The 15,569-nt window shown below is 35.7% G+C and overlaps 1 protein-coding gene across 5 annotated transcripts in view; it reads right to left on the bottom strand.

Moving 5' to 3' along the window:
* Positions 1–15,569, bottom strand: part of ADAMTS6 (ADAM metallopeptidase with thrombospondin type 1 motif 6) — a 289,783-nt gene that overhangs the window by 43,939 nt on the left and 230,275 nt on the right. For 4 of the 5 annotated variants that reach the window (XM_032849701.1, XM_032849711.1, XM_032849696.1 and 1 more), the window contains 4 exons: positions 15,377–15,500; positions 14,768–14,848; positions 7,785–7,948; positions 7,220–7,358 (listed from right to left, as the gene is read on the bottom strand). In XM_032849701.1, the coding sequence (XP_032705592.1) occupies positions 7,220–7,358; positions 7,785–7,948; positions 14,768–14,848; positions 15,377–15,500 (508 nt within the window). Of the gene's footprint in view, positions 1–6,460; positions 6,550–7,219; positions 7,359–7,784; positions 7,949–14,767; positions 14,849–15,376; positions 15,501–15,569 lie in introns of all 5 variants that reach the window. The other variant, XR_004381633.1, reaches the window with a different exon arrangement.

Below are 15,569 nucleotides of genomic sequence, written 5' to 3'. Positions count from 1 at the left end.
TTAATTACAAAGAAAAATTCGCTATCAGTTCTCTTTTACATATTTAGGGTATTTTTTCTTCTTTCTTTCTTTCTTTTTTTCTTTCTCCCTCTCCCACCCCCTCTTCCTCTCCTTCTCCTTCTCCTTCTCCTTCTCCTTCTCCTTCTTCTTCTTTGCTTTAATCACCCACAATCTTAAACTGAACTAACAGAGATGGGGGAAGGAAACATACTCAGGACACAAAAGAAGGAAAACTTAATGCAAATATGAAGGAAAGGTTTACACAGTATTCAAGACCTCTAGTTCCTTAATTGGAAGCACAGAAGAGGCTCTGATTTTAAATTCTGAACATCACCAGGACCCTGATTAAGGAGTTTATAAGCATTTTTTTCCTTTTATGAAATGAATTTCAACATCTATTGGAAGAAAGGGAGATGACTAATTTTAATCTACTTTAATGATACTCATTTTACCTTAAATCTAGAGTTCTCAAACTTTCCTGGTTCATGACACCCTTAATGTCTCAGTAATTTTTTCACAGCCCTCCTAGACAGAAAAAAAAAAAATATCTAAGAGTTTTACTTATTAAGTAGTTAGGTCCAAACAACTTAGTAATAATTGTTGTGGTAAATGACCAACGTCACTGTGTTTCCATCGAAAACATAGAACATCCTGCTGTATCTTTTGTGAATTTGCTGCAGTATTCTGGGGCACTGTGGTACAGTTTGAAAAATATGGGCCTACATCAGGAAAATGCAAAATAGTAGTTGGAAACTATATAAAGCATCCTAAAAATATTAAAGAATAGAAACCACCTCCAATATGTATAAGAATCCAGATGAATCAGGTGAAATCGCAAAAAGAGTGAATTAAAAGAAAAATTTTGTCCTAGCTAGACAGAAGAAACACACAGAATATTTTTTAAGTTTGTATGTTATTCACGCACACATATACACACACACACAAACACATGGCCTAAGATGACATCCAGGGAAGAAAAAGAAAAAGAAATAAAATAAGCATCTAAATAAGCATGAAACATACGAGAAAAATTAATTAGGCTATGTAAACGTAGAATAAAAACTAATGATAAAATTTTAAGTGGTCAAAAACAATTGATTGGAAACATTCCCGAATAACCCCATCGTATATATACATGAAAAAAATCTGTACTTTGATCTTCAAATAAAATCAAAATTGTCTCTAAAAATAAAACTGTCTTCTCCCTTCTCCTTCTCAATATAACTATAGTTTTAACTTATCTTTTTCTCTCTGAGCTGCCAGGCAATGTTCAACAAAGAGATGCCAAGATCTGTCAGCAGAAACCTGACAAAATTGAGTTCTTTTCTATGCAATTTTTGTACTTCTATACAAAGATAAAGAAAACCTTAGAAAAAAAATTTAGAGAAAATAATCAGCCGGTGTCAAAAAAGGCAATTGCAGGCCAAAGACTATATTTAGAACATAAATTTAAAAAAATACATGTAAAATATTCATGTATTTCTGACTTTTCTTTGCATCACAAATAAAGCATTCTTAAGACTTTCTTTTTAACAGAACAGGTACAAACTTGAACGCAACAGTGCAGTGACTCTCAGTTAATTAGCTTTGCAAAGCTTTGCTTTAAAGCCTACGGGTTGCATCAGATAAAAGGAGGGGTGAGGGAAGAAAGAATGGTTTAAATGGTTGGAAATGAGAGCACAGCCAGCCAGTAGAGAAGGAAATTATCATGAATACTGCTGCATTTTGCAAAAACTCATTTCCTAATGAAACAAAATTTCCTAAAACAATAGATGACTTCCTCTAGAACCATGTCACAAAGAGAAAAAAAAAGTTATCAGTTTTCCCAAATGGTGAGTTAAATAAAACAGGAGCCATTTGCCTCTGACTTGTGTGTTTAAATTAAACTTGGTTGAGTTTATAACCACTTATTCATTGTAACTCCCTTAAGTACCACAGAAATTTGAAATTAGAGGGAGAACTTTGGACTTAGCACACTTTCACTAGGTCTTAGTGAAAAGGTTAAGAAACAATAGTTTCAGTAAGTTTCAAAAGCATTGATTGGATGCTTATAAGTGATCCATTAGTTAAAGAGAGCATGTAAATAAACTGAAAAAGAGCTTTCTAAAGGCATGTCCAAGGCTGATGGCCACACTAAACAAAATGATAAAATTAATTGGCATCCTACTATATTTTTCATTCCCTACACTGATGTCCTATTCTACTATTCAACCCCAAATACTTATAAATAAATCTCATTAATATTTGCATTATTTAACTAGTAGCTAATTAGCAACAGAAATGTGAGTTAATACTACCAATGGCATTTGTATCTGAATGCAAATTATCTGAATACTAAAGAACTTTCCATCAGCCTCAGTGGCAGGACTTCCCAACCTTGGCTGCATGATGGAATCACCTAGGAAGTTTTTAAAAATCTGATGTCCAGGCCACACTCCTGACAAATTAAATCAGAACTTCCGGGGTGCGGGCCCAATCATCAGAATTTTTTCCAAGTTCTCCAGGTGATTCCAATGTACAACCAAAATTAAGAATCACTGGCTTTAGGCAAAGCATTTGAAAAAATAAAATTTCAAACTAGTGAAGGAGATTTTTTTTCGTAGGGATTTATTATGTTGCTCTATGGAGGTTGTCAACTGGTAGGAATGCTCTGATCGAAGTAAAGGACCATATTTATTAAGAGAGACCGCTACATTTAAAAAATCACTAAACACTTAATTTCTAAGTCTTGATTTTAGGAAGTTACCTCACTTGGGCTTTGGGTACAAAATAGGGATAATAATAGCAATGCCTAGGCTCATGGTGCTGTTGATGATGATCAAATGTAACAGAGTACCAGAAAATGCTCTATAAACTATAACATTTTATTTAGTATTACGTAGCTGAGCTGTAGAACCATTTATCATTAAAAAGACTAGCTGTAATGTAGATTATAACTGTAATATGGATTATTACCTAAATGATTTGCCACTTTGTTTTAATAGGCATTTACTTTATGAAATCTAAGTGTCTAGCCCAGTGTTTCTCAAAGTATGGTTCCTGAACCACTAACACCAGCATCACCTGGACACCTCAGAAGTGCAAAGTCCTGGGGTCTATCCCAGACCTAACTGGATCTGAAATTGGAGGCAGAACCTAGCAATCTAATTTGAATAAGACATCCAGGCAATTCTGATGTTAAAATCTGAGGACCACATATCCAGCCAAAGTGAGTAAAAGGTGAGTATGTATGACTAATATCAAAGGAAAATACACAGTATTTGATATTTGAAACTTTAAAGGTTGCAGTGCAAAGACACAGTGGCCTAAATTACTACTTTAAAAAAATTCCTAAAGCTTTGTTTTCAAAAATAATATAATTCTCTTTACCCAGCCAATCTTTATCAATTAACACATTAATCATGAATCCAGTGGTAGTATATAAATTTGAGAATCAGATAAATCACAGAGCATATAACACTCCGGATAAGGAATAAAGAAACAAAACTCTAGTAGGAGTTAACGGTGGTTCAGAAAATAGTCAAGTTTTAATTCATTGGGCCTGCATGTCTCTCAGAGGAAGAATCACAACTGTATCTTAAAAATCACATTTATCCTAAAGACAACACCCCACAGCATCTCAATGTTCTTATTCAGGCTACGGAAGTGTTTCATCACTTACTCAGAGAAAAGACCATTACTTAGACTGAATCACCAGCAATATTTCCTGCAGCATAAGATTTGTCATTGGGTCTGCTAAGCAACAGAAAAACAATCTCAAAACTTCTTATCTTAAGAGATATCATAAGAGAAAGCTATCAGCATTGCTCCCAAACTCAGAGTTTGTTATCTGCCACTAATAAAACATATGCAGGAGATCACTGAAGAGTTTTGTGAGATTGCACCAGAGAGTTCTTTGAGATCTTTCTTGTTTTCTCTTTTTCCATTTTAAAAAAACTTTGGGGGGCACCTGGGTGGCTCAGTGGGTTGAGGCCTCTGCCTTCAGCTCAGGTCATGATCTCAGGGTCCTGGGATCGAGCCCCGTGTCGGGCTCTCTGCTCAGCAGGGAGCCTAATTCCCCCTCTCTCTCTGCCTGCCTCTCTGTCTACTTGTGATCTCTCTCTCTCTGTCAAATAAATAAATAAATAAATATTAAAAACAAACAAACAAACAAACAAACAAACAAACTTTGGTGTCCTCACACCTAGCACCGCCCTGGAAAGATGAGAGTGAAATATCCCAATTAAGAACTGACTTTATCCCAATTAAAAACCGCTGTAACTCCTAAGAAAATTAACAATTCTAAACTCTTACTTCCTACACTGGAAAAAACTAGCTCAGGTAAATAATTGCCAAAATAATTAATTCCTCTTGCTCACCCACTCATCTATAAATACTTATTGAGTACCTAATATACTCTAGGTATTGTTCTAGGTGCAGAGTGAGTCTAGAGAAATGCACAGATGTCAGTGAGGAGGACAGAGATTCTATGTCTCCAGGTTTCAGTTTCTCTGTCAACCAAACCATTAGTACTCAAACTTGAGCAAGCATCACAATCACGTGGAGAGCTATTTAAAACAGACTTTTGAAGCCCACCCAGATTTTCTATTCTGTAGATCTGAGATCGGGTCCCCAAAGTAGCATTTCTAATAGATTCTCAGTGATGCTGATGCTGCCAGGGCAGTGGCCACACTTTGAGAACCATTTACCAAGCCACCCGAATGCAGCTCTTCACACTATCCCTGCCGACTTCCAAGCACTATACATCTCTCTTCCAAAGAAGACAATGGCCTGGAGACTGCCTCATGCCTGTTGTCATAATCATGTACAACTGAGCAAAATTCCAGTTTCAAGAACCACCTCAAATATCTACAATCAGTAAGCTCCAGAACAGAGGGAAAAAGTATAAACAACAGAGAAAATTCTCCTTCCAGGGGGTTTTCTCTATCCTTGCTTTTCTTTATATTTTATTCTCTACCATAAGAAATCATTTTTATATTATGATTTCCCAATGTGAGTGTTATGGAAAACACTCCTTTAGACTTTTCATATATCTTTAATAAAATCACAGCTTTTCTTCTAAATTCAGTTCTCATGGGCCTAACACCCGCCCTATTTGTCAGACTATCTCCTTTTTGAACAAAAGAATCATAGGGTTAGAAGGAACACTGAGAATTCACTTAATCCCTCCTTGGCCTCAGACAACACTGTATCTAAACCATCCCCAAATATAGCAATTTTTAGTACAAAGACATACAGGCACTAAGAATTTCTCATTCAACATTCTGTCACAGACTTGAAGATACTAATATACTTTCCCTCAGCCTTCCCTTCTCCAAGCTAATCATCCTCAACATTTAGACTTTCCTCATTAGATTTCCTAAACTTTATTTTGACTCTTCCTTAATAACTTTATCCTACCTTATACTTCAGAGCCTGAATTATGTATGTACTGTTTTCATGAAGGCTTTTTTTCTTTTTTGGTATGTGAAAGAGATGTTAATTTGTAGCTTGAATAAAAATGAATTTAATTGGAACAGAGAAATATATATGTATAAATGCCACTAAAATATAATACAGTGGCATTCATTTGAATAATTAGTTTCAAATATCCTTTATTTTATTAAAATATATAGCAATGTCTTACAGTTTTAAAAACTTTACATTATAAATCACTAGCCATTTCACACATAAAATGGATTGGAATTAGAGATCTTTTAAAAATATGCCACAAATTGGGGCACCTGGGTGGCTCAGTGGGTTAAGCCTCTGCCTTTGGCTCAGGTCATGATCTTAGGGTCCTGGGATTGAGCCCTGCATTGGGGGGGGGGGGTCTCTGCTCAGCAGGGAGCCTACTTCCCCCTCTCTCTCTGCCTGCTTCTCTGCCTACTTGTGCTCTCTCTTTCTGTCAAATAAATAAATAAAATATTTTTTAAAATAAAATAAAATATGCCACAAATTATATATAACCATATTTCATGACACTTCACACAGGACAAGACAATATTATTAATTTGCTTTTTTGATGTTTTATATCATGTTTGCTACTAAAGCTGGAGTAGCTAATCAATGATTTATTTGTGAATGATTCTAAAAAATACTGAATATTATATAATAATCATTTCGTGAAAATATTCGAGCCTCAAGAATCAGAAGACTTTAGAAAGTCAATGAGTACAAGACAAGATAGGGTAAAGGCCATGTCCAATCATATGTTTCTGAGCAGTTTAGAAAGGGAAAATAGTTAATACACTGGAAATGGGGTAAAATGGGATGATTCACCTTATTTCTATTTCTTCTGTTCTAAATATCACTCTTTAAAATGAATCTTTGCTTTTGGAATGGTGAGGTGCTCTAAGCAAGCCTAGGCCTGAGGGATAGGTTTGTTTCCTTGCCTATTGGGACCAAGGTGTACGGTGGAGGCGATGCATTTAGTCTCCAGAGAGAAGGAAGATGCTGCTTGCACAGCACTTCTACTCACCAGTCCATGCAGCAGCAAGGGTGTTGGCTTTGAAGGAAGCCAACTGTCCTGCTCTCCCAGCCAGAGGTAAAGAATTGCATTGGTGGCCACTAGAGGGAGGAGGATTAGGAATAGAGTAAATTGTGGGGAAAAGGCACCCATGAAAAACGCACATGGGACAACCAACACATCACCAACCACCGCCTAGCAGCTACCTCTCTGAGGGACTATAATGGGGTCAGCATACACCATTAACCCAGAGACCCAGACACTAGGAGTTATCGTAGTATCCCAGTATATAGCCCCTTAACTGTGATGGCTGGAGAAGGGAGTTGAATAGTTTTGTGGGAAACACACAAGCACACAAACACAAACACGCAAGCACACAGACATACATTCTCATCCCCCATTACAAGAAGTTGAATCTGTGCCGTCTGATTCGTGCTCATTTTCTTATTTAAAACTCATGATGTTCTTTACCAAGAATGTGTTCACGAAAAGCAAACAGCCCACCTTCAAGATAGTCTTGGGAGAAGCACCAGCAGAGACACTCATTGTGCCAAGATGTATTTTACCAACAAATCTGTACAAATTACATGAGGTTAAAAACAAATGGAATATAATATAATTAAAGCAAAGTTTCTTTTTGCTAAATTACAGCTTGAAGCAAACCTGCAAGAAATGTTTCCAATTAGCTTCTTTAGCAAACACAAAGCATAGCTCAGAATATGTTTTGCTTTCCATCTGCCCTCTGGGTGGGCTGCCTAGTGTGTGTCTTACCTCCGGCACAAGTAGTTGAGCATTCTGACCAAGGCTGATGATTCCATGAAAAACCAACTTCATTGTCTCCACTGCCGGTCCGAGTGATGGGAACGTTGAATTTATACCTAATTCCCAAATTCTGTTCCTGAAGCAGAACCTGCCATTGAAAACAACTGGTGAAGATAATTAAAATACAATGAGGCTTCATTCAAATATTTATTATTTCTTTTGAAGAAGAAAATGTCATAAAGTAAGTCTTATAGGAAATTTAAGATAACCTGTAGAACACACGCAATGATATTGAATTTTCTCCTTCCATTTTCATGGGTAATTTAGAATCATTTCTCTTAAACGCCTTGTTTGGTTATAAAAATACTATTTAAGCAGGCATTGAAAAGATCAGTAATATGGAAGGAGCAATATGGCCTTAACCTTACACAGATTTGATACCCTTGGGTAAACCATTTTACCTTTATTAACCTTAATATCACCACCTGTAAAACAGAGATAATAAAGCCTGCCCCTCTGTACCTCACAAGGCAGATCACAAATGGAAAAAGTTAAGTGGCAAAGACACATTTACCATGACAATGAGATTTTCTGAGGTGGGACCTAGAGCTTCCAAAGATTCTGGTTCATCAGTTGGTCTCTTGTAGTGAAAAGCAGTCCCAGCAACATCAAACTTCCGAGGCCAGTCAATAGTCCAGGCACCATTAATATAGTAATCATCTCCTTCAGATTTCAAAGCTAAAAAAAAAAAAAAAAAATTCTATCTAAAATGTAAAACTTCATTTACCACAATGTCACTTATTAACTGCACTGGAGTGTACAATGAGTATCCATTTCATTTCCACTTGGAGATACGATTCTTGGCCATTTGTTTAAGTAAAAATTAACATGGTAATTTTGCATGTGAACGCCAAGAAGATGTTAAGTATTTATTGATGATAGTAATAAAAAGAAATGAAAGTTTTATCTGGAGGAATAAACACATGGAACTAGCAAGGGAAATTATAAGAAAAGCAATAATTGGGGTAAGAGTAAGAGTAGGGAGCAGATTTTCTTGCCTAAAACTTAAAATTATAATTACATGAATATGAGATGAAGTGGACTTGTGGTACTGGCACGCAGACAGACAGAAAAATGGAGCCAAACAGTGAAGAAATAAACCCAGGGCACCTGGGTGACATAGTTAAGCATCTGACTCTTGATTTCAGCTCAGGTCATGATCTTAGAGTCCTGACATTGAGTCCTATATCGGGCTCCATGCTCAGCACAGAGCCTGCTTAAGATTCTCTCCCCTTGGCCCCTCTCCCTGTATACTCTCTCTTTCAAAATAAATAAATAGGGCGCCTGGGTGGCTCAGTGGTTTAAGCCTCTGCCTTTGGCTCAGGTCATGATCTCGGGGTCCTGGGATGGAGGCCAGTATCCTGCTCTCTGCTCAGCAGGGAGCCTGCTTCCTCCCTTCTCTCTGCCTGCATCTCTGCTTACTTATGATCTCTCTCTCTGTCAAAAAAATAAATAAAATCTTTAATAAATAAATAAAATCTTTTAAAAAATTATTAAATTCTACATTATATCAATTTCACCTGAATAAAAACAAAATTTAAAAAAGAGAGAAAGAATAAATGCCAGATGGGTAAATATTTAAATGTATACATAGTTAAATAATAAAATGCTAGAAAGAAAATATGGAAGAACTTAAAAAAGTAATATTAGGGTATAAAAAGGTTTTCTAACCATGACAAAAAAAACTCACAAACTATAAAGAATAAGCTTAATAAATATGCATGCATAACTTTTTAAATCTCTGTAGAAAAATAATGTATTAAAAAGTTTTATAAAAAAAGTTTTATAAATATGTGATAAGAAAAAGGACTATTAGCACTATTATATAAAAACTCCCATAAATAAATAGGATGATGATAATTTTAATAATGATGATCATGATTTGACAATGACAAACATGTCAGTATAATTTTTTGTTAACATGCTAGCTTCTTCAAAACCTTTATCACAGGGGTGCGTGGGTGGCTCAGATGGCTAACCATCTGACTTGGTTTCAGCTCAGGTCATGACCTCAGGTTTGTGAGATCAAACCCACACAGGGCTCCATGCTCAGCAGAGAGTCTTCTCTCTCTCTCTGTCTCCCTCTCCCCTTCAACCTGTGCATTCATGTATGCTTAAAACAAAAAACAAAAACCAAAAACCTTTAAAAAACACACACACAAAATTTTCTCAGGCCAGATGAACAAGCAGCTCAAAAGCACTAAAAAGGTCAGGGCACATAGAGTCTCTGACTCTCTGGACCTCTACCACTTGTCCTTAATATTATATACCATTTCCATACCCCCAACCCTATTCGCCTGGCAAGTTATTTGTACTTTCTTGACTCCAGATATGTTGTGAAAATTCATTTAATTGTCAAAAAAATCTAACTAATCTTTTGGGATTTGTCAACCAGTTTTCTGTCACTTAACACATTGAAAGTACTTTGACTATATAAGGACATCTGAGACTGTATGATATGAAATACTGAAAACAAAAATTAAAACAAGCGTCCCCCACCCACCACCAGTAGCTCTGAATTCTCCTTCAATTTTAACTCTCACTTTCCATTTTTTCAACTACTTAATGAACGGATCTTTACTCACTTTTGCTGGTACTATAATAAATTCAGATAAACACAAAGTATTTAAAAAGGAATGAATAAGGGAGGAAGATGTGACTTTATAGACAGAGCATTATCAAAGGGAAAAATCTGATATTAGGATTCCTTTTTTTTTTAATTTTTTTAAAATTTTATTTTTTTATAAACATATATTTTTATCCCCAGGGGTACAGGTCTGTGAATCGCCAGGTTTACACACTTCACAGCACTCACCATAGCACATACCCTCCCCAATGTCCATAACCTTACCCCCCCTCCCCAAACCCCCCTCTCCCCATCAACCCTCAGTTTGTTTTGTGAGATTAAGAGTCACTTATGGTTTGTCTCCCTCCCAATCCCATCTTGTTTCATTTACTCTTCTCCTGCCCCCTTAACCCCCCATGTTGCATCTCCTCTCCCTCATATCAGGGAGATCATATGATAGTTGTCTTTCTCTGATTGGCTTATTTTGCTAAGCATGATACCCTCTAGTTCCATCCACATCATCGCAAATGGCAAGATTTCATTTCTTTTGATGGTTTCATAGTATTCCATTGTGTATATATACCACATCTTCTTTATCCATTCGTCTGTTGATGGACATCTAGGTTCTTTCCATAGTTTGGCTATTGTAGACATTGCTGCTATAAACATTCGGGTGCACGTGCCCCTTCAGATCACTATGTTTGTATCTTTAGGGTAAATACCCAGCAGTGCAATTGCTGGGTCATAGGGTAGTTCCATTTTCAACATTTTGAGGAACCTCCATGCTGTTTTCCAGAGTGGTTGCACCAGCTTGCATTCCCACCAACAGTGCAGGAGGGTTCCCCTTTCTCCGCATCCTCGCCAGCATCTGTCATTTCCTGACTTGTTAATTTTAGCCATTCTGACTGGTGTGAGGTGATATCTCATTGTGGTTTTGATTTGTATTTCCCTGATGCCGAGTGATATGGAGCACTTTTTCATGTGTCTGTTGGCCATCTGGATGTCTTCTTTGCAGAAATGTCTGTTCGTGTCTTCTGCCCATTTCTTGATTGGATTATTTGTTCTTTGGGTGTTGAGTTTGCTAAGTTCTTTATAGATTTTGGACACTAGCCCTTTATCTGATATGTCATTTGCAAATATCTTGATATTAGGATTCTTATTTTTTAGTCTTTTGATGTGGAAAAGAATCCAAAATTATGGCATAAAAATAAAGTTTCTTTTAAAATTTACTCATTTATTTTAGAAAGAGTGAGAGAGAGAGTGGGGATAGGAACAGAGGGAGAGAAACCCCAGGCAGACTCCCCAACTCGGTGTGGAGCCCCACACAGGACTTGATCTCATGACCTATGAGATCGTGACCTGAGGTGAAAGCAAGAGTTTGGACACCTAACTGAGTGAGCCACCCAGGTGCCCTAATAAAGAGGTTTTCTTAAATAAAGGAAGGAAGAGCCTGATAATACTAATGTTCCATCTAAAGAAGCATTCTAGATGTGGTCTTATCTTTAAAAATATTTAAGCAAGGGGATATTTCCAAGGAAATAAGAACTCATCCAGGTCTCGCTAGAGGTTTCTGAAGAGTCTAAATTTGTCTTAAAAGATCAAACATCAAATAAAAAGAATTTCCACTTCTTTCCATGTTGAGATAACTGGTATTGAACTTGCCCTCCAACAGTAAACAACTGGAAAACTCATAAAACTTTTGAATCAATTGTTCTTTAGCTGAAAAGTTAGTGTCATTGTTTGCAGATGACATGATACTATACATAGAAAATCCTACAGACTCCACCAAAAAACTATCAGAAGTATAAAATAATTCAGTAAAGTTGCAGAATACTGAATTAATACCCAGAAATTGGTAGTGTGTCCATACAGCAATAACAAAGTAGCAGAAATAGAAATTAAGAAAACAATCCCAGGGATGCTTGGGTGGCTCAGTTGGTTAAGCATCTGCCTTCAGCTCAGGTCTTCTGAGATCGAGTCTTATATCAGGCTCTCTGCCCAGTGGGGAGCCTGCATCCTCCTCTGCCAGTCTGCCTACCCCCTCCATGAATAAATAAATAAGATCTTAAAAAAAAAAAAAGAAAACAATTCCAATTACAACTGCATCAGAAAGAATAAAATACCCATGAATAATCTTAACTAAAGAGGTAAAAGACCTGTACTCTAAAAAACTATAAAACATTGGTGAAAGAAACTGAAAACAACACAAACTAAAAGATATTCCACTCTCATGGATTGAAAGAATCACAAGACATGAGATCAATACAAAAAGAAATCAATCGTATTGTTATATAACAATAAATCTTTCAAAAATGAAATTAAAATATCAATACCATTTATAACGACATCAAAAAGTATGAAATATTTAATGGTAGATTTAAGAAAAAATAGGTGCAAGACTCAAACACTGAAAAATAAACACTGATGAACAAATATAAAGACTTAAATAAATATATAGGTAAATCTTTTCGTGTATTGGAAGATAATATCTTTAAGATACCAGTTCTCCCCAGATTGATCTACACATTCCATATAATCTCTTTTTGCAGAAATTGACAAGTTTATTTTAAACTGCATACAGAAATGTATAGGACCTAGATATGCAAAAATTATGTTGAGAAAGAAGAACAAATTTGAGAACCTAATGCTTCCTATTTTGGAATTCTACTAGAAAACTCTATTAATTAATACAACATAGTTTTGATTTAAGGATAGACACCTACATATATATCAATGGAAGGGAACAAAAAGAGACCCATACATTCATGTTTAAATGACCTTTAACAGAAATGTCAAGGTAATTCAATGGGGGAAATGATAGTCTTTTCAACAAATGGTGCTATGGTAACTGAATATCTATATGAAAAACAAAACAAAACTGAACCCTTACTTTATACCTTATATAAGAACTCAAAATGGGTCATATATCTAAATATAAAAGCTAAACTGTAATTCACTGTTTTTTCAGTTTGAGAGAGAGGGATAGAGTAAGCATGAGTGAGAAGGGAAGGGCTGAAGGGAAGGGAGGAGAGGGAGAGAATCTCAACCAGATTCTGTGCTGAGTGTGGAGCCAGTTGCAGAGTTCCATCTCACAATCCTCAGATCATGACCTGAACCAAAACCAAGAGTCAGACACTTTTTAAACTGAGCTCACCAGGCGCCCCCTAAAACTATAATTTCTTGAAGAAACATTGAAGACAAAATTTGCAACTTTGGGGAAGGCAAAATTTCTAAGGCAAGATACAAAAGCATAAACTATAAACAAATTAATAAATTCAATTTTGTGAAAATCAAAAGGCCCATTAAGAAAAGGAATAAACAAGACACTGACCTGGAAAAGATATTCATAAAATATATATTTGAGCAAAGACATGTATTTAAAATATACAAAGAACTCCTAATTTAAGAGAAAAAAAAAATTAAAGTAGGCAAAATATTTGTTGCGACACTTCACAAAAAAAGATACCTATAAGGGTAAAATTTAAAAGGTCAACAATAGGGCGCCTGGGTGGCTCAGTTGGTTAAGTGACTGCCTTCTGTGCAGGTCATGGTCCTGGAGTCCCAGGATCAAGTCCCACATCGGGCTCCCAGCTTCATGGGGAGTCTGCTTTTCCCTCTGATCTTCTCCCCTCTCAAGCTCTCTCTCTCTCTCTCTCAAATAAGTAAATAAAATCTTTAAAAAATAATAAAACAAAAGGTCAACAATATCAAGTTTTAACAAGAATATAAAGCAACCAAAACTCTTCTATAGTACTTGTAGGAATATAAATGATAACCACCACTTTGGAAAAACAGTTTAGTAATTTCTTATAAAATTAAACATGTACATACCATATGACCCAGCCATTTTGCTCTTGGTTTTTATCCATAAGAAATGAAAATATATGTCTACACAATGTTTGTCTATAAGTGTTCAAAGAAGCTTTATTCATAAGAGTCAAACACTGTAAATGACTCAAATATCCATCAAGTGAGTCGATAAACAAATTATGGTATGTCCACACAATGGAAAATTACTTGGCAATATAAAGGAATGAACTTTAAATATACTCAACTTATTACTCAAAAATGTAGATGAATCTCAAAAATATCCTGGGTGAAAAAAAAACAGACATAAGAGTACAGACTTTATGGTCCCATTCATGTGAAATTTCAGAACAAATAAAAATAAAATACATAATGTCAGAAAAGAAATTAGTGTTTACCTAAGGCTGAGTTTGAGGGAAATTGACTGCAAAGGTCAATAAGAGAATGTTTTGAAGTCCTGGAAATGTTGTGTCTTGGCTGTGGTGTTTTATATATATACATAAATATATAAATATAAAAATATGTGGTATATATCTATATATGAATAGATTTATACATAGTAATATATAAAGTATAATTCATGTATTTATAGTAATTAATACTTAAGTTATTATTTATATATTTATATATTATAACTCCTATATATATATATATAATTGTCAATACTCTTTGAAATGTACACTTACTTTTTTCTAAAAGATTTTATTTAGTTGCTTAGAGAGAGAGTCAGAGAGAGCACAGAGGGAGAGAGAGAGAAGCAGACCCCCAGAAAGGAGGGAGCCAATGTGGGGCTCGATTCCAAGACCCTGGGATCATGACCTGAGCCAGAGGCAGATACTTAACCAACTGAGCCATCCAGGCACCCCTGAAATGTTATACTTATAATAAATGCATTTTGTCATATATAAATATCTCATTAAAATTGATTTTCAAAAAAATCAAATAACTAACCCAGTGAAGAGTAAGATATAAACCACTAATTTTTTGTTTAGCTCTTCAGTGTGGTCTTATAAAACTTGATTTTACCATGAAAGTGTTCTATCCAAGCAATATGGTTTTCCTTCAAGATAATGTGTTGCTTTTCCTCAGTAAATTTTAAGAATCTAGCAAAATATGCTACTTACCAATATAGTTCTTTGACATGGCAACTTCTCTAACTTCAATATGAACAGAACCTCTTGGTATCTGGACTACTTCCATGTAGCCTGAAACACAGAAGATAGCCAGGAATAAGCAGCACGAGCAGCCTTGGTCAGAAAATGAGTGTTTAGTAACCATTCAGTAATAAGTTTCCTTGTTCTTCAAATCTTTCTTTGACTTAGCACTTTATAAATTATGCAGTATGAGCAAATTCCCCTTTGGGTTCATGAACACATCTAGAGTATTTTTCTTTTTCTCTCAACTAGCTCAAGATAGTCTTTAAAGCCTCAACCTGTATAATACTGCTTCATGTTTTTTTTTCTCAACACATGCTCCTCCCATCAATGCTCTGTGGGAATTCAGATCTGAGGGAAACATGGCTAAATGAAGTCAAGTAGAAAGGGAACAATATTTCCTTAAAATATCTTACATGGATCTATATTTAATATTTAAGAGACTAAAAGCAACTTGGGGAATAAACACTGTCTGTCTAAATAAAAAAAATTTTTTAAAGGGGGTGGGAAAGAAATCAAGTGTTTTGGCTATTCCCAGAACAACAGAGGTGTGAAGAAGAGTTCTCTCTACACACTCACCTCCTCTGGGCAACGAATCATTGAAGAACCCTTCGATGGCATCACATGTGCTTCCATCCCCTCCACAGACTCGACATCTATCTTCCCTAGCATCAGATCCCAAAATATTATCACAACCTACATGCTGAAAACAGAGTAGAATATTCAGTATGTCATAAAGAGGAACACTTGGAACTGTAACTAACCAAATAAA

Source organism: Lontra canadensis, unplaced genomic scaffold, assembly GCF_010015895.1.
Source record: "Lontra canadensis isolate GAN:19392208 unplaced genomic scaffold, GSC_riverotter_1.0 scaffold4, whole genome shotgun sequence".
In the NCBI taxonomy this organism is placed as follows: Eukaryota; Metazoa; Chordata; class Mammalia; order Carnivora; family Mustelidae; genus Lontra; species Lontra canadensis.
The sequence above is the reverse complement of the archived record's forward strand: the minus strand, read 5'-3'. Positions and strand labels throughout refer to the sequence as shown.